This window comes from Fukomys damarensis, unplaced genomic scaffold (assembly GCF_012274545.1).
Source record: "Fukomys damarensis isolate Sample0158 unplaced genomic scaffold, DMR_v1.0_HiC HiC_scaffold_30, whole genome shotgun sequence".
In the NCBI taxonomy this organism is placed as follows: Eukaryota; Metazoa; Chordata; class Mammalia; order Rodentia; family Bathyergidae; genus Fukomys; species Fukomys damarensis.
Window position 1 is genome coordinate 17,118,053 of NW_022900942.1, and position 25,955 is coordinate 17,144,007.

Consider the following 25,955-nt stretch of genomic DNA (forward strand, 5'->3'; position numbering starts at 1 on the left):
GGAAAACTGTGGGAAGGTGGCAGGTGTGTGTTGGTGATAATTATTTTATATTGTCTTCAAAATTCTCTATAAGAACAAGCAAGGCATTCAATTTAACAAGATAGAAAATCTTTAGATGTCTACAGTAGTTTCTCCCTGAATCTTAAGATATGCATGAATTAAGATGCCCTTCTGACACTTCAAGAATTGCAAAGTATAAATATTTATTTGACAGAATTAGTAGAAAGAAACAGAATCTGAGAAAATAAGACCATTAAATTTGGCATAGCTGTTCCTAGGCAAGTATGTCTAGCAAAACCAAACCAAAGTTTGAAGGACCAGAACAATTTGAATTCCATACACATCTGAAGAACAAATAGAATAAAACCAAACAAAACAAGATACCAAAACTTCCATCAAAAGCACATCTTAACTGAGAGTAAAATGCTGAGGATACAATCCATATTGAGAGCAAAAGTGAACTTACAGGGAAAGAAATACAACAATTCAGATAAAAATGAAGTATGGATCACAACCAAGAGTTGTAGGAAAGGACAAGGTTGTAACTATGGACACATCACATAAATACTACAGTAAGCTCTAGATGAAGGAAGTCAGAAGATGTCCCTAAACCATTTTCTTGTTTTTGTATTACACTTATCTAATAGAATGAGAAAAACATAATAGTTGATTCATAAATTATGTAACTGTAAGGAAAAAAGGATAAAAATATATTTTGATCCACAATGAAAATATGCTATGCATAATGAAACATTTGAGAAATACATGTTATCAGAAGAAAATAAAATTGAGAAGTAAAATTTCCAATGTAATCTGAAAAAAGTTATTAAGATAGTAAATAATCCTAAATCAACAAAACCAAAAACTGAAAAAAAAAGATATATTGATACTCAGGAAATAGTTAGAAATAAAAGAAACACAATTTCACTTCATATATTATTTTCATGAAGTCTGAAAAAAGCAAGCAAACATTAGGCTTTCCACATACATTTTAACTGAGCCATATTTCCATGAAAATTATAGAGTGGTTCTCTCTGAATGACCATTCTCAATTTCTTTCTTGTATTTTTCTGTATCTTTCATGTTTAAAGCAATGAGAATAAAAACAAGAAAAAGAAAAGAAAAATTATTTCACAATAAACTAGAAGAAACACAAGAGCAAACAAATGTAATAGTAATGGAGATATAAAAAATAAAATGCTGAAATCCCAGAAAGAATAAAAAAAGATTAAAATTTTTCAGAAACTGTACCCAAAGAGAAAAATGCATGGCATTTAGTACATTTATAAATTTTCCTAGTTCTTTTCACTGATGGTACTTATAAATAACAACCATCTGAGTAAGAATGCATCTATCTATGCACAGATTGAGCACATTTTGAGATATTTCTCCATAAACAAACCCTGAATTGTTTGAAGAAATGGTTCATTTCAGGTCTAATATAGTAATCTTATGATATCTTATCATCCCAGAGAATAAGAAACATGTCCATTGTACTTAGAAACATTTCATATAAAGCTCTCTGCTCCCTGAATATGGTATTAAAAATTAATAATGATAATAATAGTAATAGATTATAGTTCATTCAATAAATTTAACTCCATGTAAGCACAAGGACATCAAAAAAGAAAAATCAAAATAAAAAACAAACAAAAGAAAAAATCAAATTTTATCCACTTTGCAGAATGGTAGTGAACCTATTCACTATTTTTTTAACCAATGAGAGGTTATATACTGTGCACCCTGAGTTACCTAAATGAACAAAGTACAATATGGGAGGACATTCTCTTTATTTCTACATCCCCACTAATATTTTAAGCAAAAATAATTGATTTTAGGAGGGCAGTTTTGCAAGTAATCTAGGGTTCAAGGCAATGAATCACGAAGTAATGTTTTCCTAGAGGAAAAATTATTTACATTGCAGTCAGTCTTGAAATTCAATCCGACCGAACTCCTTAAGTCCAAATGCAATTTAATGGAAACTCAGGGTAATAAGTAAGAAATCAAATCATACTCTAGAGTGCACTCTGTATAATCCAAACTAATACTGCAACAAATAGATAATCTGGTTTCTTTAGTAAATAAATTCTAAGACAACTGTTAAAAGGTATTCTCAGGGGAAAAAGCTCCACATCAGCATACACATAAAAAGAGATATATCCAGTCAATAGTCTGACCTTCACAAAAATTCCATATTCAATAAGCAAGCAGTGAAAAGAAATGTCACAATATTTGTTAGAAAATTGAAAGTTTGAATAGTGAATATTAGAAATCAATAAATTGCTCTAAAATTGTCAGGTTTAAAATTGTATTGATATAATTAAAGAATAAAGTCCTCATATTTTGAAATGTAAACAGAATAAAACAAAGTGAATGTGGCTGTGTATTTAGCTCAGTGGTTCTGCCACCTGTTTGGCAAGCACAAGGTTCCTAGTTCCATCCCTGGTACAAAACAAACAAACAAAAACAAAGTAAGAATGTGAATAAGCTGACATCGATGAAAAAGATTGGCTACGTTGTAACTGTTAATGATAGCTGATGAAAACACTGGGGCTAAATATGGGTTTCCATATTTGCATGTGATTGGAATTTCCATAATGAAAATTTTTAAAAAATAATAATCTCCTATTTATGAATCCTGTGTCTTACCTGTTCATAATATGCTTCCAGAACGTCCCAGTGAAAAGATTTCTATTTATTTTAAGCACAAGAACTATTAGTCTACAGATTTTCGTATTAGTAATTCACTAACAGAATCTGCCAACTATTAAAAAACTTATTATTTTTTGATAAAGAAGAAACAGATGCATGTAACTTACATGTAATAAGAGACAAACTATTTTCTTCTATATGGTTATGGTTGTGCATCCAAGAGTTGAACTATCAAGTAATAAAAGTGTAAATAAATATACCTATTGTATTATTCAGAATTTATTCAAATGGTCATTTTGAATAAGCACTACCATTTTGTAATACTCTGACTCTCAGTTGCAATAAAATAAAAATCAGTACTTGTTTCAATAATCCAAGGTTTTATATTTTCACTGACAACAGATTTATGTTCACATATTCCTTTAAAGGCCAAGCAAAAGTCAATTATGGCCCAGAGAATTATTTTTCTTAACAGATTTATGTACAAGGTTATAAAAGACATTATACGTTCAACAGAGGATTAATCATGATTTGCAGAGAATGTTGGCCTGAGAAATTTAATTTATATTTTATCAAAAAGTTATCTAGCATATGTGTCACAAAAATAAAATAACTAATAAAGGAATATAATAGACTTTCATTCTTTATGCAATTTCATATATAGAGATGATTATGCAAACTTGTTTCATCAGTGTAAAGATGCTACTTTGTAAAATTATTATATTATTCCTTTATTTATCAATCATTTTCTTTCATTTTTAATCTGGAAAAGTAACTTTTATACTTACTGTTCAGGTTATTAATTTCTAATAATTTCACATACTAAATCATAATAAATTTTATTTCTTTTCACAGATTCCAAGTAAAATTTGTAGCATTTTGATCAAAGGATAACATCAGTCAAATTTTACTGGAAGAGTCAAGAATCCTGTATACTAGTTGTGATTTTTGATAAAATTCTGGTGTACACTTGCGTGCATCAGACTTTCTAAGCATCCAGTTACTTTACTTTCCAAAAGAGGGCAAAGATAGACTAGATATTGCTCCAAGTAATTTTCTAGAGCTCTAAGATTACTAGACTGACACTATGTCAGTAATAAATTAATTGTAGGAAGAATGAATAACAGTTTAGAAGTAAGATAAAAATTTTAAATTTTGTATGAAAGAAAGTAATGGACTTTGCCCTCTAACTCAGAAAAAAGAAAATGCCTAAATTTTAAAAATGTATTTCAAAAGAAGATATCATAATTTAATAAACCATTTATAAAGCATATCATTTGTAAAGCATATGAATGACTTTTATCTTGCAAAAAGTCATATTAAATGGAAGCAAGACAAAAAAACATGTTTTCATTATATGATCAATATAAGACTGGCTACTAGCCAAACCAAAGTTACCATAGTGAAAGAAAAAACAAACAAAAAACCCTAAAAAGCAGGACAGAAAACAAAAAAACTGTAAACACAATGAATAGCAAGCAATCCTTCAGAAATAAATAGCAAACAAAAATAGATCAAAAATTACTCCTCATCTGTCTGCAGGAGGTCCTCAGTCTGTGGAATAGAGAAGGGGCTTCAGGGTTTGAGGGATTCAGCTGAGCGGCATGGCGCCTAACTCTCCGGCACAAGGTCCTGAGTTCGTTCCCCGGTACCAAAAAAAAAAATGGGGGAGGGCAAAATAATAACTTGCATCTCTTTTTTTTTTCCTTTTCTCTTTTTTTATTAGTCTATATTTGTGCTATATAATACCACTGATCATGGGGAATCACGACCTATACAACCGCACTGTGATCCTTTCCGAGGGGTGGACCTGGGAGTACAAGGGCGCTGAAACACTACATTTGCAAGGAAGGGCATCATCAGAGCAAGAACTCGAGGGCTGCAGAATGGGCAGTAGGGTGGTGATCAGTGCATAGCTGCAGAAAACCAATTCCCAAAAGAGCAAAAAGGAGCTCAGGACTTTCACAAGGCCATTACTGTAATCATCATCTTTATTCCCAACTGCCCAATTATGAAAGCTTCATAATTCACACTTCATTACTTTAAGTGTTCCTAGTAGTTTTGTTTCAGACAAATACTCATAGGCTGAAAGTTTGAATGATTTCATCAAACAAAGCTTAAATGCTCCAAACCTCAGAAATATGATCCAGGTGCAGTGACGCATATCTGTAATCCCTGCTACTAGAGAGTCTGAGATAGGAGCACTGGGGTTTAAGGCCATCCTGGGAAATTTAGTAAGACACTGTTTCAAATGAAATTTTGAAAGGAGTGGGAATATTGTTCAGTGGTAGACCTCTTGCCTACTATGCATGGGCCCTGCAAATAATGAAATTAGATACAAGGACAAAGGTAAAAAATATTTACCAAATTATGAAAATATTCAGCACTCCACAAGGAGAAATCCATAGTAACAAGAATCCAGTCAAAATTATACATCATGCAAACAAGAAAATATGAATGATAATGAGAAAAATCAATCACTTTAAACCTGCCCCAAAACAACAGAGATGGTAGAATTGGTAGTGACTAAGAAGACATAAATGGTCCCTTTTGAAGAAATTTTAGACAGGTTTATTTGTTACCATTGCCCCCTAACTTCATTTTTCTTGGTGCATTTCCTTTTTTAAAAAACCTCTCATAATTATAAATTCTTTCTCTCTCCATTGAAGTATAAATCTTTTTCCCACCTCTTACCCATCATATAAACTCTTCCCTAAAGAAGAAGCCTCTGTGAAGTACAAACTTTGAAGGGGACAGTGATCTTCTCTCCTGGTGTCTGTAAGTAGGTAGGGCCCTGACTTCAATGAGTGCCAATTAGCAAACACAGATGGTATAATCACAGAGAATAACATTTAAAAACAGGAACATCTCAAGGTGATTGATACACCACCGATCAAACCTCCCTTCCTAACATCTTCCAGTGTTTTTCTGTAACTTATCCTTGTGAGACTTCAAATTCGCCAATTAGCAAAAAGTGGGACAACTTCAAGCTGCCTAATATATATGTAAATACAGCTCCTAAGAAAGTTGGAAACTATCTGAAAAGAACATGAATGAAACTTTTCCAAATTATTAAAAGGTATTTCAGTCTAGAATTTTAGTCCATGAAATATGATAACCATATCAAAATATATTAACATTAGATTGCTTAAAACTAGTGATCCAGCAAAAAGTCTTAAAAATAGCCAAAGGAAAAGATGCATTGATGTGTACATCAGTGGTAAATCTGCAGATACTTAGGCTGATTGAGGAAAGCCAGACAAACAGTAATGCAAGCTGTTTGACTCTATTTATATACAAATATATGAATACTAAGCCAAATTGACAGAAAGCACCTGAACGTTTGCCTGGGGGACCACAACAGAGTAGACATTAGAGGCAGGACAACATGGAATAGATAGGTATTTTGGTTTCCAGAATGGAAATACATTCCTGAGGAAAAGGAGGCAGAGGATCTTAAAGTGATTTTGCTAAAATCCAACAAGATTAGATTTTCTGCACTATATTAGCATGAATGCTAACTGAAGCTTGAAATAAAATACACACAAAAAAAACCAATATTGTGGTTTAGATCAAAAGTGTCCCCCAGAAGCCTCACGTGTTTGAAAGCTGATTGGATGATGGAGTGCTCCATTCTCATCAGTGGATTCCACCATTGATGATTTCAGTAGCTGCATGTATTGCTGAAGCTGGGGCCTTGCTGGAGGTGAGTCACTGATGGCATGGTCTGTAAGTGTGTATTCTTATACCCAGTTCTTCCCCTCTTTCTCTCTGTTCTTCCTGGCTGCCATGAGATGAGCAGCTGTTCTTTCCCAGGCCCTTCCATCCTGCTTTTTCTCCCTTAAAACCAGCTGACTAAATCTACTGGAAACTGTGAGCAGTATAAATGTCTCCTCCTTTAAGCAGTGGGTAATAGGTATTTTGTCCCAGGGACAGGAAAGTGATGGATGCAAAAGTATAAATATAAAAGCATCAATGGCTAACAACACAGGTGCAAGGTTGTTCATTGCAGGATGGTTCACAGGAGCAAAAGACTGAAAAGAGATAATGCATATCATTAGGAACATAAATAAATTGTGGAACCCTAACAGTGGCACATCCGGTGACCACTTAAAAATATGAATTTGCATTTCACCTTTTGTCTTAAGAGTTTTGTCTGTGAGTTATTGATAAGCAATAAAAGTTATGGAAAAGCATTTATAAAATTATCAGTACAAAAAGTTATGAAATGTATGCAAATATTTAACTTAACTTATATGTACAATTTATATAAACATGTAGATATACCTACATATCTATATATGGATTAATGCTTTATATGTGAGCATGCAGGAAGATAATCTTTTGGTGAGTGATGTACTATAAACAGAACTATAAACAGAGCAGAAGAGAGAAAACAACCAAAAATGTATGGAAAAATACATTTTCCATTGAAGTTAAAATAGCATAGTATAAAATACACAGATTTATATAAAATTATATTTATATAAATATGTGTGCATTTTTAAAAAGAAAATGTAGAAAACAAATAAAGAATGAATCATTTCTTCAACAAACAATAAAAATCTTACCCTAAAGCACAATAATCAGCTAGTTTTGTTCTTGTCTCTGGATCATTTTTCAATAAAAGCTTTTAGAAACTGCAGAACAGTGTGTCTGTGGGAACAGAAGTAAGCTGCTGTATTCCACATGAAGGAAGCATCTCCTAGTTCAATGGGAAGCTTTTTATTCTGTACTTTGCAATGGGGAAATCTGAGCTCATTAGTTTCTCAAATAGCCAACAACAAGTACAACACTTTAGAGGACTTCAAAACTATTTTCTCCTAGAACTCAAATTAAATAGATGAAAATGGGTCCAAAGGCATACACACATATATTTCATATTTTTATCTCATCTTTGATATTGTTAGTCAATACTGCTATGAAAACAAATAAATCACTGCTGTGACTTTAAGAAAATATCATGTAGAAGTATCTTTAACATATTATGGGAAATAATTTTATTTCAATCCACTTGTATTACTTACAAACCCTTTAATTTCATAGAATATCATTTGCTTAGTTCCCCTTCCTCCTTCTGCACAGCCTTAATGTTTTCTTATCTCACAAAGAAGATGAGATTCGATGACTCAGTTGGGGGGAAAATGCATTTCAGATTTTTGCGTGTAGATAATCAAAATTTTAACAGGATTACCATTCATTCCTAATTTAATTTACCCTGAAGCTATCTATAATTACTATAGTATAAAATGAGGGAAAGTCAAATAATCTTGTTTGAATATGTTTTATTGACACAAAGTGATGTGATTTAGCTTCATCAAACAAAATATTAGTGCAACTTCTGCTATAATTAAAGAGTATCTTACTTTATTTGCATGGACTTTCAAAATTGAAATGTTTTCCTTTGATTCTCAGTCCTCTCTTAAACATGTGATAGTGGCTTTACATTAAAAGTAAACCAAGATCTGTCCTTTAAAGGTACAAGTTCCCAGTAATGAATGTAACCGTACTGTATACCTAGAATGTACCAATAAACTCAATAAAAAAGTAAAGTTTCCATTAAAAGAAAATAATATTTAAAGTTTTGCTTCTATTGGCCTAAGACATATCTAAATATTACACTAACTTTTTTACTTTTTTTTAATTCATTAAGTTTATTGGTACATTTTGGGTATACATTATGATCACATTCATCATTAGTTTTTTTTCTAAATGGTTTTCCTTTATATTCTTCACAGGTTATGACAGAAAAGGGATCTAATAAAAGATTATGGAAACTCTATTTGAAAATTTATATAAAATGAAAAAAGTCAGTACATAATTCCATTGTATGATATGCCCAGAACAGGAAAACCTAAAGCATAAATTGAGTTAGTGGTAATCTTAGGCCACAGGGAGTGAAGAGTAATGGGGAATAACCAAGAGTGGACACTGGGTTTCTGTGGGCTGATGAAAAGATGCAAAACTGATTGAAGTGAAGGTTACTCAACTCTGTGAATACATGAGAAAACCCTGGATTGTACAGTGTAAGTGGTTTAATTAAATGGTATGTGACTATGTAAAGAGCAAAAATTGTTCTAAACAAAAGGATTACAGAAATTATACCTCATAAGTGTCGCTGTTGGGAGCATTCTTAATCTGAGTCAAAATAGGTTTTGACGTCTTTCTGTGTCTTTTTGGAACACTATCCTTAGGAATGATGAAAAACCCATTCACTTCTGTTATGTATTTCATAATTTAATGTTTCATAATTTAATATGTATTTCATAATTTAATATTTTAATATAAAAATACTTTTTATTGGGGTTGAGTATGGGGGATTTAAACTTCTTAAACTGCCACTGTTAAAATGGGACTTGAATATTTCAATGTGTGAGCAGGACTCTCTTTATTTCTCATATAAGTAAAGTAATCTTGGAAACACTCCATCTTGTATGATTTTTCACTGATTTGGTAACTTCAAATTTGTTAACGCATTCCCTTAGTCTGTTCTAACATATGGCATTCTCGGAATCTGTCCAGAGTAGTGTGATCTACGCAAATCTTTTCTGCCACCAAATAGCTGACAAAATCACTTTTCTTCTTTGGGAATTTGTGCCTTTTTGTGTAAACAATGAAGATTTCTAGAGTCAGCAAAAACCCCCTATAGAGCGAGGGGGAAGTCAAAACAATGGTAAATAGGCCCAAAGTAAGGAGTTGCAATTTTCAGCCATTTTGCTTCTCTTGTTCTACGTCATTAATGTTCCACCGCCAGTAAGTCTATCTGCAGGTACATAGTGATCACTTCAAGAGTTAGACCCTGAAATAGATGAGGTACTGCCAAGCACGAGAAAATGATTGCTTCGTCCTTCAAAGTGAATACACTATAAGGAAACAACAGGCATCACTACACTGTCTATGCACACAGGCAGGTATATAATAGAGGAATGTCCAGTGCTAGTGAACACTGAGTAGCAGCATGATGAAGAAGAGCACCAACCAGCGGACTATTGGAGGATAGGCAGTTGGGAACACAAGTCAAATTCAAATCTTATGGATCCTGAAATCTTTAAAATTTGCGGACAAAACAAAATTGAAAATGACTCTAAATATTTATTTAGAATGAGAAACAAAATGTACAAATTTTAGAAAGCTGACAAGTAACATGACAAAATTCAGGGACAAAGTACAAGAAAAATAACAAATATTGAAAAAATATTTTTAAAGTTGAATAATCACTGCTATATAGTAATACTTTTCCATAGATTTTTAAATGTATGTGCTTTGATCAGCTATTGCTATGACAATGACTTTGTATTGTAACTCTTCATTTATAGAATTCTTTCTTGCAGAATAGTTGGTCATTTTTTAAGAATGATATTGGGGGGCCGGGGATTTAGCTCAGCGGTTCGGTGGCCTGTTTTTCTGAGGTGAGAATTTGTATATAGACTTGAACAGGTGAAACAAATCCAAAAATACATTCCACTACATATGAATTGTATGTATCCTCCACTCAATTCTGACTTGCCCAGATCCCAAACATTTCCATAGCTACTCGATGTCCAGGAGTGCTCGGTGACTGACTGCTAAGGTGGGGGAGAAAAAGTCAGTGTGGAAAGAGACTGATAGCAAGTTTGTTTCAATCAATTTACTTTTGAAAATTACACTAAAACGTGTGAGCATATTTACAAGTTCTAGGACCTCTGTCAAGGTCCTGAAGGGTCCCATGCAAAGGAGAGGCTTGAATTTAAAATTCTTGGCTTGACTCTTGGCCCAAATACTTCACAGAATGAAATATAGTTTAGTGCAAATGAACAAATAAACCAAATATCTTCATGTCAGTGTAACATTTTCTATATTTTTAAATAATTTACATATATATATAAAATTTTAAGTCAACCTCATAATCAATATGAGAGAAAGTTAAAGCATATATTTAATTTCAAATCTGAAGTTACTAGATAAAAATCACATATAGCTCTTTCTGTGCCAATAATACAAATAGAAAAAGAAGAAAAAATTGTGGACTAGAAAAGAAGCCAGCACTTGGGTCAAGTTATGGCTCTTTTTTTAATGTTGGTGCATTAACCAGTATTTTCCTGTTAGAACCAGTAGAATGTATGTGTGTATGTTTTGTGTTAGTGTATGGGTGTTTGTGTTTACAGATAGCTACACATAAGTGCACATATGCATATACACATACATGCACAGGTAGATCTACACCAATAGAAATGTGTATAGAGAGAATGAGAGACCATATAGGCTTAGTATGCATATCTGCATTTGCTAATTTGGTGACCAAAGAAGGTCAAGAAAAGTGTACTGTCCCATATCTCAGGCAGACTTTGAGAGTCAAGGAGGTGTCAGAATTTTGTTCTATTCAGGCCTTCCATTTAGGGGAGGAAGATTATTCACATTGAGAAAGGTAAATTTCTGTGTTCTATTTATGGATTAAATGTTAATCTGATCCAAAACATTTTCACAAATACACAGAAAATAATGTCTGACCAAAAACCTAGATAATCTGAGACTTACTCAAAGAGACATGAAAAATTAAGCAACAGAGTTGGTTCCATGCTTTGTGATCTGGTAGTTGAAGTCAGTAGATTTCAATTTGGATGCACACTAGAGTAAAAAGCCTCTCAAAATATAGATATCTGAGAAGCACTTCTAGCCAATTGAATAAAAATCTCTTTGTCTGTCTGTCTTTTTGTCTCTTCTCTAGTTTTCCATCTATCTATAATTTTAAATTGATTTCCAGGTAAATGTAATGAGTTCTGCTAATTCATCACACCTCCATTAAAATATTTTATAATTATTTTATTCACGAGACCACATAATATTTTGTCAGCACCTAATTTTGTGCATATTTAAGAATACTTTAATATAAATAAATACATAATCTTCTATTGGATTTGATTTAATTTTAGTACTATATCACAAAGGAAAATTGCCTCAAGTAAAGAACACACATTCTAAAATGCATTTCAAATAGTATCTCCAGTTCTAAGATACCAGCATGTGCCATCAAAGCTTCCATATGATCCCTGGGGGGGGGATGCTTGCTAAAAGAGACTGTTGCCTGTTATTTCTTAACTCCAACTGATATCACAGAAACTACTTGGGATACACTATGCCCTTGAAAATGCATAGATTTGTAGGTGATGCTGTGTATCACCACTCAGTCCACAGCCCCTAGGATATGTGTCTCTAGACAATCTGTTGGTTAGAATGTGAAAATGATGTGAATATACTAATATTCCAGGACCACAAGCTTGACACAAGTGGTTGTTTATTTTTGTGTGGTTTTTTTGTTTTGTTTTCATTTCGGTTCTTGTTTCCTTTCATTTCAATTTCCTGACTGCTTTTACTATATTCTCTTCTTACCCAAAGGAACTAAGACCTCTTAGCTAGATGCTGCACAGTTCATTTGCATTGTTGTTCCCATGGTATTTGTTGCCTAAGTGATATTATTTCAGTGCACACTATGGAAATATCCAAATAAAAACTGTTTTAGATTTTAGTTTTCATCTCCCTCATAGAAAATTCACTTTTAGTGAGTTTGAAAGTATATGTTTTGAAAGTAATTATTACTCTTCAAATAACGGACAATTTCATTTCAGTTGTTTTTATATTGTTGAAGAATTTTTGAAATGGGATTACATTCCTATTTCACGATGATGTTTTACTCAGATATATGTAATCATTAGTTTGGTGACTGTACATGAGGGTACAGGGGGAAAAGGGAGGAAACAGAAACTTTGGATTTATGAAGCATAGACCACTGGAAAATTCCCTATCAGGTGGGATATAAAATAAAATATTTAAAAGGATATTTGTCCCTACTGTGTAAAACATTACCAGTAATTCAGTTCTCTATATAATTTGCTTTGAACATTGTGCTTTACTTCTTGAAGCCTGCTATTGCTATTATTCTCAGTTACTAAGTTACACAAATTAAATATTAGCTGATTTCTTCTTGTTTTGTTTTAAACTTTAAAATATTATTGCTTAACTTAAATAAATGTCAAGATATCAATTTTCAACCTCTCTACATTTGTACCATTATATGTTTCTATAAGGCAAGTGGATTTTGAATAGCCTGAATTTCTTTCATAGGTCTTAAATCTTAATCTCTAATCTTAAAGTTAACTAAGTCATTTCAGTATTCTGAGGGTTACTTTGGCAATGTCTATAAATTTCCCACTAGTAGTTTAGTTAATTCTGACTTATGTAATTTAGTGCTTATATTATTCTTAATTACATTTGTTTAAAAAGGTCTTGAAGGTACTTATATCAGCAAAGTGGGTCCCATATGCTTCATTTTTCTCATACATTTACAGAATTCTAATATGGTGTTTTATCTACTGTGCTCTAAGCCTGATAAGCTAATTTATGTCATGCAAAGAACAAGCTGAACAGATTTCCATGACAGATAGAACTTTGGGGAAGAAGTCTCATTATAGTGTCCTGAAAAAGCTAGAGTCCTTTAGATACAGAGCAGTGGAATCATCAGCTAATAAAAGACAAATCTAGGAGTCAAAATATTTTCCTTAAACCAGATCCATAGCCACTTCTCAAAAATAGAAGCCCTTTTAACTAGTAGGAAAAGTACTTATCCAGCACTTCATTCATTTAATAACAACCACAAATTATTAAGTGCATTTATTCAATATTCAATATAGAGACACTAATAAAGCAGGCTTCGTCGGTATTAGTGTGAAGCTGACAGTTCAATGAGAAAGGTCTACAAAAACTAATTTTCAAAATAAATACATGTTTTGGTACGGTCTTACAAAATTTCAACACTACTTTGAGATTAACTGAGTAAGGAAGCAAAATATGTATGAAAATGATTCCTCTTTAATGAAGTAATATATAAACTGAGGTGGTTGGCAAAGGGTGTCTGGAAAGAGGGGAAAGAGCTGTTAAGTGATGTTCTAGATGGAGGGGCAGCACAGTCTATGCCACTGAGCAGAAAGAAGTTATGTTTTTTTATTTTTTTATGAAAGAAAGAGATTATCACAATATAAGTGAGCTTTCCCTTTGCTGGAACAAAATTCTCAACATCCACAATTTAAAGATGGAAATGTTTTCCCTTGACTAAAGCTTCAGAGGATTAAGTCTATGATGGGTTAGGTCCAGGGCAGGAACATCATGGCAGAAAGGCATATGGAGGCAAACCTTCTCTATTCGTGGTGGCCAGAAAGCAGAGAAGGTAAAATAGAGCCAGCAAGCAAAAGATGAGGGACCAGATATGCATCCCAAAATCACACCTCCATTACACACTCAGACACATCCAACTGTGTACTCATTCTTTATGTGGGTCCAGACCAACCAAGTTGAAAATTAAGTTTAACTGTCATGTCCCAGCCCTTGTCAACTTGATACCGGAACACATCTCCTGAAAACATGCTTAATCTCAAATTAAAAACAATGGCAAGTTCCTAATTCCACATGATACAACTGTCCCACATTAAACCAAAAATTCAATGATCTGTTTCCCAACATCTCAATAGTTCAGCATTGTTCCAAAGTCCAACTCAAAGTTCAAGTCAAAGTCCCACTGAGACTCAAGAAAAACTTAGCTGTAAACTCCTGTAAAATTCAAAAATTAAATTATTTAATCTCAAGTTACAATGGTAGAGAATAAATATTACCATTTCAAAAGGGAGGAATAGTAAGATACAAAAGAATAGGACCAAAGCAAGACTGAAAACCAGCAAAGCAAGCATTAATTCCTGTAGCATCATATCAGGCACCCAAGATACATTATAAAAATGTGAGTTTCACAGGTCTTGGACAACCCTTAAACACATACCCATGTTGGTTATAGCTTATGTGGCCTCTCACTTGACCAGCTTCCTCTCATGGCCTGCAGCTTTCTCAGCAGATATTCCATATTCCTGGAATCTCTAATTTCCTAAGAAGTCTCTGTTGCATCTTTGGCTTCATCCCATAGCTACATGCACTACCTCTCCATAGTTCCTTCCTTGGCATCACAGATCTCTCTTTCAAATTTGGATGGAAATCTCCCTGACCCCACAAGTCTCATATTCTGCATGCTGGTAAAACCACGATCATATAGACTATGCTAAGGTCTGCTACCAGTTCAAGCAGTAACTAGTTCCTCTTGGACAATGGTTGCAGAGGCCTCTGAGTGCTAAAATAGCTAAGCAGAGTGAAATGTACCCTGAGGAAATAATTTTCTAGAGAGCCACTCTGTATCAGAGGGCTCAGAGGCTCTCTTTTCAAATAAAACATTTACAGTTTTACAGTCTCTGACACCTGAAATACCCTTAAGACATCATTATTTCTATTCCAGTCCAAATTACTGTGTTTCTTTCTAATAGTACCAATCTCATCAGCTTCTAAGTCTCTTTGGGCCCCAATTTTACATGTGCTTATTTGGGGGCAAGAATTTAAACTTGTCAAACATTTTGCTTTGCTTGTTGTCAATTCTCACTGTAAATCTAGCTAAAAGTAGCCAGTAGTATCTATTCTATAGCCTGAATTTTGGGCTGCATTGAAATTTTTTTTCTACCACATAAATTAGTCCACTGCCCTTAACCTTAGCTTCCTGCAAATTTATAAGACATATGATCACTTTTCTAATTACCAAAGTCTTATTCCTAACAGATACCTTCTAACCCTGGCCTTTCCACATTCCTATCAGCATTGTGGTCTTCTGGGCTCTAATCAAAATTATCCATCAGGTTCTACTTATAGCATTCTAGGTATTTAGCCTTTGTCTCTAAACCTTTTCAAACGCTTCCCCCATCCAGTTCCAAAGGCTCTGAAACCACACGGTCAGTAATGGTCACAGCAGTGGCTTTATTCCTGCTATCAATTTTCAATATTAGCCAATTTTTCCATTTATGGAACCAAATAGCTGACACTCACAAATGAAAGGGAAAATGGTTATTTGATTAACAATATGAAAATTTTAGTCCTTGATTGTTTGGCTCCAAGCATGCTATGGTGAAAGGACATGGTGGAGCAAATCTTAGTCAATGATGGTTACTTCAAAGATGCTTAGTTTATGGTAGTAGGGAAGCAAAACCAGTGAAAAAGGCCAGAGAAGAAGATGCAAGGAATCAGATATGTACCCCAAGGTCACACCTTCATGACCCACCCAGACATACCTGAAAGCATGCTTTATGACTCCCTAAGGTAGCTCTCCAGAAAATCAAGTTGACATTAATTTAATGGTCACATCTCAGTAGCTGCAGGCTAGCATGGACAGGGGAGAATGACAAAGAAGGGACAGGAGAGACCCAGGAGGAATGAAATCATGATGAAGGAGGACATTTTCTCTATTCAAAGCATCCATCCCTGTGGATGTTCAACTATTCCCCTGGTACTCCAAGTATCTCTGAACTTATTACCATTCCCACCCACAAGGAAGAGGGAACTGCTAATTGGCAATTTCAAAACAGGAAATGGGGCACATTTAGCACTGCTCCATCCTTCACTCCCATCTCATTTCTATGGGAAAGAAGTACCAGAGAGAAACACACATTCTGCAACCTTTCTCAAGAACAGAGGACATGGAATGACTAGATACCCCCCACCCAGAAGTGAAATAAAAGCTTCCACTTGTCTAGTCCAGCTTTGTTTGTGTAAGTCAAGCTCTTGATTTGAGGGCTTAATATTAGGAAGAGCACTGTGTGATGTGGTTTATATCTAGATGTCCCTTAGGAGTCTCGTATACTCATAGGTGGGGCTTTTGGAAGAGAATCAATTGTGTGGGAACTATAGTCGTCTTGCTGATGGGAGATAAAGCTGGTTAGAAGTGGGTGAATGGGGGTTGTCCTGGTAACCTCCTCCCTAGCTCTCCTCTTCTCTCTCTGCTTTCTGGCCACCACGATGTGAGCTGCTCTTTCTCCACCATCCCCCTCTGTCATGCTATTTCTTCTTTGGAGCCACTTGATCATGAACTGAAACATGAATCAAAATGAATCTCTCCTTCTTTAAATTATGGGTATCAGGTATCGTGTTTCAGTGATAAGAAAGTGACAGCCACATTTTCTTAAATATGTCAAATTCTTCACAAATTATCAATAATAATGAAAGCAATATTTGACTAATGCATTTATTAATAAGATAGCATATTAGTAAGTATTACTATATTAGGTAACATGTTGATTTTCTCATGACAAACTAGTTAGTTAAATGCTTATCAAATGTTTTTTGTATTTTGGGGTATCAAACCTGAGCAAATGTCTCAAAGTTCTTTACAATTCAGTGTTATATATGCATGTTGGTACTCATGTGTAAGTTGTGAAAGGGAAAGTAACAATCCAAATAAAACATTCTTGCATGTTATTCCTTTTTCTGTGTTTTCTAATATTTAATCAGATGCCTGAGTCCATATATGTGACCTTTAGGACCCAGGGAATAAGAGAGTAACTGAATATGAAAAGCTACCCTTAGGAATTGTACATGATTCAAACATAATTGCCTCCCAGCACTCTGAGAAGATGAGGCAGAAGGATTACTAGCTTGAGCAACTTGGTGCTGGGCAACTTGGGCAACTTGGAGACTTAGCAAGACCTTGTCAAAAGAGAGAGAGAGAAAGAGAGAGGGAGAGGGAGAGGACAAGAGAGGAAGGAAGGAAGGAAGGAGGGAAGGAAGGAGGGAGGGAGGATGGAAGTAGGCTTAGTGTGAAGACCTTGGATTCAATCCTTTAAGGAAAGAAAAGAAATAAACATCTACTGGGGAATGTTTACTAAAATTTTTTTATTGCTTGTTTAAATGCTGTCATTATTGAGTGTCCATCAAGTTGTTAAAAGAGGCAGGTGTGTTTGGGTTTGCTTAGGCTTCCAAGTTACTGGAAAAGAAACTATTAATCTAGATGAAAGAGAAGTCACTGAGGTATTCCCAGAAAAGGGCAAACATGATGTAATTTAAGGCTTACCTTAAAGGATCACCAACAAGGATGACCTTGTTGGTGGGGAAAAAAAGGAGTTAAAGAGTGGCAGCAGTGGTGGAGAAGAGACATGGGAAAAGAAGCAAAGATTATGAGCTCTGTCTGCCGAAGTAGCAGAAGTGGAAAAAAGTCATAGGAGATACAGCTTGAAGTGAGAATTGAAAAGTTACACTGCTTCAATCACTTCTAAGGAATAATTGTTTCAAGCCACAGGAATTACAACAGATGACTTAGTTTCAAACTTAGTCTTGACCTGACAATTTTTCTAGTGCTGCATTATACAACTATTTCACTACCTTTAAGGACCTATTAACTACCTATTCACTATCTTTTCACCAACTTTAAGGACCCATTCTTGAACTGTGTGGAATAATTTCTATATTTCATATCTTTTTTTAAAGGTAGAGTGTAGATGCAGGACTTTAGCCACATGTAACTAATAATTTTAATCATCTATCTAAAATAAGACTTCAGTGTAAGCTATTTGTACCATATAGGGTTCCAAAATGCCCATCTATATAAATTTTATAAATCTTTATAAATTATAAGCTAATATATTTTTATGATTACAAGAGGAAATATCTCAATAAAAATCCATCAAAAAGATACCAAGTAGGGTTGAGGATTTAACTCAGTAGTGCTGCCACCTGCCTTGCTAGCACAAGGTCCTGAGTTTGATTTCTGGTGCACACACACAGAGATAACAGGTAAAATCAGACTCTTCATGAAAAATGAAAACGTTGCCTTCCATCTTTCAACTTGAGATTAATGTAATTAGTACTCTCACGTATGGAAGAGGATTTCTTCCATTATCAAAAGAATCAGAGCCACTGCTTTTTTAAATGAGGTATCGTAGTTATTTGCAATCAATGTTATTTACATGAATATTCGATCCTCCAGACCCAGAGATTTCCTAGAAATGATCATTTCAGCACCACTGGAATGCATATCAAATCAATATGTACAGACTTCTAAAGGAAGAGCTGAATAAGTGTTAAATTTAACACTGGAACAGCAATTTGGATTTAATTACTGCTAGTGCTCATTGCCTTGCTTGCATTTTAAATACTTACACTTCAGGATTAAATTTCTACACTTCTCTAAATGTCTGTGATTTAAGAATAATTTTCCTCTAAAGAAAACCAGACTTTAAATACATTTTTTAAAAATTTAGGCCTATTAAGTGCATCTATCTCCAACTCTAACGTTTCTAATATTTCCATTAGGAGTTCTAAGCCAAAAATATGCTGCTTTTAATAATTGAAGTATCTAGAAAATAGTTATACTTTTAATTAGTAATTTTTTTGTATGTAAAGAGAAACAGGGAAAGTAGAGGTCATTATCAGAATTTTTGAGGTATAAGGAAAGATATTATAAAGTTTTTAGTATTGTAGTATTTTATATATGTCAATAAACTGTACTTGGACATTAAATATTTTAAGTTTATATTGACTAAAATGACATTGAAAATATTTTATAAAATCTGTTTTGTTATAATTTATTAAAAGAGAATTAAATAATTACATGTGGTTTAGTATTCTTATTAATTCTGCTTTTAAATATTTTGAAACTTTTATTATTTTTTATAAAAACTGAAATATACATGCATAGAACTTATGCTCAAAATCTCTAAGTATATCACAAATTCCTTGTTAGAAAGTAGAAAGAGATTTTTTTTTTTTTTTGGTTTTTTGAGACAGAGTCTCACTATGTAGTTGAGACTTATCTGGAACTCACTATGTAGTCCAGGTTGGTCTCAAACTCACAGTGATCCTCCTGCCTCAGCCTCCCAAGTGCTGGGATTACAGGAGTGCGTCTCCATGCCCGGCAAAGAGATATTTTTTAAATCTCATAAAAAGTGCAATGTTTTTATCTTTGTTTGAAACTTTTCAAGTACAATACATATTATGTGTTCATCATCTTATTTAGCTTTGTAGTTCATCTTAATAAAACATAAACTCAAAAGTTTAAGTAAAATTCTCCACTGTTAGGTTTCTTCTGTTCTGAAGCCATATCAGTAGCTTACCTGATAAAACTATCACATATGCATTCATATATAATTTTTGGAGTCATCAAATATACACTCAATTTTTACTGTATAATGTTATGTTTACTGTATTTGTTCTCATACCCGAGTATTTTGCTAATCAATTTAGAGTAGACACTTTCAAATTTGCTACTGTAAAAGCAACTTTAAGAAGAAATATGTCTTTAAATATAAAACTATGTAAATATATAATTTAATATATATTATTAATATATATATATAATTGAATATATGATATATAATTTTAACATGTAATTAAAATATATACAGTATACTGCTTTGTAAGTCAACTCAAAACCATGAGTTTTCCTCCAAACAGTTGCTATATAAATGCTACATTATTTGTATAAAAATGTTTATGAAACTAAAAGTAATATTACCAAGTCTGCACTGCACACTAGTGGCAAGACATTGTACATCCATGTGAGTTTCTTTTTAAACTAAAGATCAATTCTATCTTAAATATTAGCTCTCCTATTCACATTTAAAACCTTCATTGTATACACACGCACTCTAAGAACCAACATGATTTTTGTGCTGTGAACTATTCTTCCAATAAATGTTAATTAACTACAAATGTTCACTTCCAAGGATATCATTTTCAGTTAGGTACCTGTGCATATACAAATACTATAAATCTATATAGTCCTGTATATGTGTATGCATATACACACTTATGTATATTGCACACACACACACACACACACACACCTGCTAAATATGAACCTATTTTAAAGTATTTAGTGTGTCATTATTTTTGCTCAATTTTCCTTTCCTTTACTTTGCACATCATATTTTCTTTCATACCTTCCCTGTAACAATCTTTAGTAAACAAAATATACTCACTTACTTTTATTAAATTACTTAATACATCAAAGGACTAAAAGGTATAATAGATAATATGAAACAGGAGGAAAAGGGAGAAAGGGGAAGGATAAATGGGAGGGGTAGGGAAAGGAAAGAAGGGAATGGAATTAATATGAGAAAATGAAAAATAATGGAAACAAAGACTTTGTAGATCAGTCTTTGAAGGGAGAGGAGTGGGAAGAGGAAAACAATAAGAACCAAGAATGATTATATAAAGGTGTGGGCAAATGGCATTATATTGTGTAATTTAAAGGTACTAATAAAATTAATTAAAACACAAACCATGAATTGTATATATTTATGGAGTACCATGTGATTTTCATATATATATATGTATATACGCATTGTGTAGAATTGAAATCATGGTAAAGTTATCAGTCTCCTCAAACATTTATTTCTTTATGACCAAAATATTCAAAATACTTTCTTCTACTTTTCTGAAATATTGTTACTTTATCATTACCGCAATTATCCTACTGTTAAATTAATGCCAGATCCGCTTCTTAGCCCTAATAATGTTAATATCTATTAATTAATTTTCGTGATTTTCCCTGTCACTCTAGTTATCAAACTATATTTTCAACTTCTATGAGATCAACTTTACTTATGAGATTTGCAATACTTGTCTTTCTGTGACTAGTTTAAGTCATTTAACATAATGATCTCAAGTGCCACTAGTATTGTCACAAATGACAGAATTTTCATACTTTTTATTGTAATAATGATATTAGAAAATCATTGAAATTAGAGTCAATAACAAAAGTTTTGTAATAATTCAATAGTAAAGTACAGAGCAAGTGATTTAGAAGTATAACACAAAGCCAAACGTGGTGGCGCATGCCTGTAATCCCAGCACTCGGGAGGCTGAGGCAGGAGGATCACTGTGAGTTCGAGACCAGCCTGGGCTACATAGTGAGTTCCAGGTCAGTCTGAACTACATAGTGAAAAAAAAAAAGTGTAATACAATACGAAAAGTGCCTAAAAATACTAGATGAAAGTTGTCATCAGATTTCTTCATAAAATAATATAAAAAGTTATGTATGCTGGATGATAGGATGTAAAGTTATTTTGAGCAGTTCTTTCATACGTTTTTTGAATGGCTCATTAAATGCAATGTGTAGTTGATCATTAACCATGTAGATTGTTTTACATATATACAATTGCATTTTTTTTAAAAAGTGGACAAACATAAAGCTACAAGTAATGTACCATGTAGAATACGCCATTTTATGCTCTGACTCTAAGTAAACTATTGAAGATTGATTTCCAATATTATCTTTTAGAGAAAATTTTCTTAGAGGAATTATTTTATTTGGTTTTTTGAGACGGTCTCACTATGTAGTTGAGACTGACCTGGAACTCACTACATAGCTCAGGCTGGTCTCGAACTCACAGCGATCCTGCTGCCTCAGCCTCCCAAGTGCTGGGATTACAGGCATGCGCCACCACGCCTGGTGTTAGAGGAATTTTTAATAATTATCTTCTGTTGAGCATTCTGCTTTTGCCCACTAGGTTACCGAGCCAAAGAGAGAAAACCTTAGCTTTTGTTTATTCCTTTACATCATTTGTTACCATACCTCATTCCCATTTGATTCCTTTGATCTTTTCAGTTCTTCATACTTCCGTTTCCACAGAGACAAAGCTGAGTCCATTTGTTTTATTTCTTTTTCCAAAGCTGCACGTATTCTAAATCATTCAAGAATAAAAAGAAAGCAAAGTCGACATGATTTTAAATAATTAGGAATGCATTCAATTTTCTAATTTTTGATATGTCCAATCATTAAGGGAGAAAGTTTTTCAATTTATTAAAATTAAAAATATTGAATTAATGTATTATTCCATTAATTAGCTGTATGTAAACATATTTAATTTGACTGTTTGCTTTCTCTTCTCCATTCATTTCTTTGAATTCCTATCATTTATTGAGTTCCATGTGTAGCAATTATACATAAATATATATAATGATACATAAATCCATACATATTGACATATAAATTTAACGTAGTTTTTTATTCATTTTCATATTGTGACTGCGTATGAATGGGAAGTTCTCTGAGATAACAAAGAACACCCATATAAGGATATATTTTAGATATCTGAAATTTCGTTTTAATAAAACAACTTTACTGAGCTCTTTAAACTATTTAAATTAATTTAAAATTTCCATTTGTAAAAATTGGAAGACAACTAAGTTTTAAAGCTTACACTTTAATGTCAAAATTATTGATTTTGTTTTCCTTTGCGCACAGTATTCAGGAGCCTGAGTCACTGTTTTATTTGTGGCTGTCATTAGCACATACTGACCTTTTCAATTGGCCTGTCTTCACCTGTGTGATTAAACTGCTATTTAAAGACACCCATACTTTTTCCTTTAGCTTCACAAACAGAATTGATTTTCTCACCCAACTGCAAGCTTTGACACAAATACTAGTTTACATAACAGAAGCAGAATTGGATAAAATAATTTCTTGTTTGGGATGTAGCTGAATAAATTCTTATTGTTACATAACACTAAAATGGTTGTAAAATACAGCTTTGTTGTTGTTATGATTAATAAATACACTCATGACAGGGCCGGGGATTTAGCTCAGCGGTTCGGTGCCCTGCTTTGCAAGCTCAAGGACCCGAGTTCAATTCCCGGTACTAAATAAATAAATAAATAAATAAATAATAAATGCACTCATGGATCTATTTCAGTGATGTTAAATCTCACTAGAAAGCTTTTGAAATACATTTACAGAGTTAGAAAATGAATATAATGTAAAATTGAATGTCGTACATGTTTATAAGAAATATGGCTTTCTGGAAGCTATAACATGAAAATAATTCAAAATAGTTGTAAATATATTCATTGAGTTCAATCAAGTAGATCGAGCATCTATTAAAGACATACAGTTATATATGCACGAATCAAGCCATAAAATTAAAAAATATATAAAAGAAACAGCACTTAGCTTTACTGCAAAGGGCTTGCTGCAAAAAAATACCTTATTAATACAGCATATACATTAAACAAAATTAACAAACAGATTTAACCCACAAGTCTAGGTATTATAAACAATGGTTATGAATATCTGTAGTTCCTGATTATCACTGTCAGCCTAAATATTTGACAGATAAGCAGAATTTGCCAGCTGACATTTAAGCTATTTATTGTGTGTAATTTTTGTCTTTAGTGGATGTGTTTGGAATGTTGAGATGAAGGATGTACACAAATAATTAGCAAATCAGTAAATAGTAATACTTTTATTAAATTAGAAAGTTTGCGTACAAACCATTGCACCCTGAAATATACTGGACATATGATATGAGTACTTGTAAAGTTCCGGATGATAATGCATATTAGAAAATTCAAAAGAAAATCGGTATTTACTAGGATTTGTGAATTTAAGGTGAAAAGCTGAGAAAATTAAAGTACCAAGGTTGTAACCTTATGGGAACTTTCAAAGTAAGCATTATTCTAAATCTAATTTTGATTTATTAGGTCTACATGTGTAATAAGTTTTAATATTTGTCTGTACTTGCAAGATTTTAAAAGCAAACAAAATTAATTGGTAAATTTTAATATTTTAAGTAACTATATTTGTATGAATTTCCACTAAAATTAACTGTGAGAATTATTTTATTTATAAATAAAATTATAGAGAAAAAATATAGTTGATAGGTTTAAAAATTCTAGATAATTAAATTCAGAAATCATGAGTTTCTTTTTGGCATTACACCTTAGCATTTCAAATGACAATTTAAAGACAAATTAACTCAAATTTTTCAGAGCAAAATAGTTCATATAAATATTAAAATAACTCTGATTACTGAAGTATAAATGATCCTTAAAAATATTGCAAAAATATTGGTGTACTATTCTTTCATGAGATCTATACGTAAGACCTTTAAAAATTTTTTACATTTCAATTTTATAGGAATAAACTTTAAAGATAAAGTTACATCTAGATTATGTCTAAACCTAGAAAATATTCAAAACCAATTCAAGAAATAAAAATAATAAAATTTACTAAAGGAAACTAGAATGAACAATAACTTGTTTTCCTTCATAAGACTGATTTGTAACATTTCAAATATACTAATATTATTCTAAATAAATGTCCCAAATAACTGGCATATTCGTTTCTTTTTTTTTAATTAGATTTTTTTTTTTTTTTACTGTGTAAAGAGTTACAGTTTGGTCTTGAGAGTGAGAAAGTAGGTTAGCTCGTGAAAATTTATGAAATACATTTGAATATTTTTACTATGGTTCCATAAAGAAGAGTTTGGAGCTTTGTGAAAGCGAGTATTAAAGACACACACCTAAATTTATGCAGCAGAGGGCACTCTATAAATCCTTCATTTTTATTCAAATTAAGTCGATTTCAAAGAGATTGTAAAAAGTGATTAATCCTATAGTTAAATGTATAATTAAGTGTACACTGCTGTGATTTAGTGCTACTTGATGTGATGTAGCACCATTTGAACTACAAGACAGAAAAGAAATGCTCACATTTACTCTAACAGATATTGCATACTTCATGCATATGTGCTTTAAAAGAACAAAAATCACAGATACTATTATAAAACATAGTTGTTGTTATTGTTGTTTTGGTTTTTGGGGGGATCAAACTCAGGACCTTGCTCTTTTGAGGCAGGCAGCACCACCAACTGAGATAAATCCCCAGCCCTTAAAATATAATTTTTAATCTTACAAAATAGACTTTTAAGAATAATGTAGCTAGAACATACAAAATTTGCAGACTCTCAAAAGGTAAGCTATGAACTAAAATTATTCTTAAGGAAAGATGTATTTATATTTCTTCCCAATTTTTTGATATTTTATTATCTAGTATGATATCACCATAATTAGAAGTTAAATTTTGATATCTAAACAGAAAAACTATTGAAAATGATTCTCAGAAATGAAAGATCCTGAAGCATAAATATCTGGGATTAAATACTACCCATTTTGAACTGTGGAGAATTTCATGGAAAAATAATCAGTATTTTCTAAAATAATTTATTAATGTCAGAATGTTTTGTTAAGTCAAAATAATTAACTAGTAACAATATGACAGCATGTAGATATCCATTTTATAACAGTCTATAAAATTTAGAGTTTTCCTACTTTCACTCCCAATTTTGTACTTAGAAATCCATTTATTTTTATTTTTCTTGCAGTACTAGGGATTGAACCCAGTGCCTACGTGCTAAGCTATGTCCCCAGTTCTGTCATTTATTTACTTATTTTTGAGGCACAGTTTCTTTATAACCATAAATTGCCCAAGCTAGGCTTGAAGTTGTGATCCATTTGCTTCAGCTACCAACAGTGCTGGAAATACAGGCATGAGCCACCACACGCAGGTACTGTACTTAGGGTATCTTTAAGTCATCAGAAATATATAAATGTTCAGAGCATGTGAAGCCTCAAAATACTAAGTAATATTCATACAACTGAACAGGATCCTACAAGCAAATAATAGAGTAATTTTA

At 32.7% G+C, this 25,955-nt stretch overlaps 1 protein-coding gene across 1 annotated transcript in view; it reads right to left on the bottom strand.

Moving 5' to 3' along the window:
• Ccdc102b (coiled-coil domain containing 102B) overlaps positions 1–25,955 on the bottom strand; it is a 121,915-nt gene that overhangs the window by 49,078 nt on the left and 46,882 nt on the right. The window contains exon 4 of the mRNA XM_010607290.2: positions 22,055–22,163. Coding sequence (XP_010605592.1) covers positions 22,055–22,163 — 109 coding nt within the window. The remainder of the gene's footprint in view (positions 1–22,054; positions 22,164–25,955) is intronic.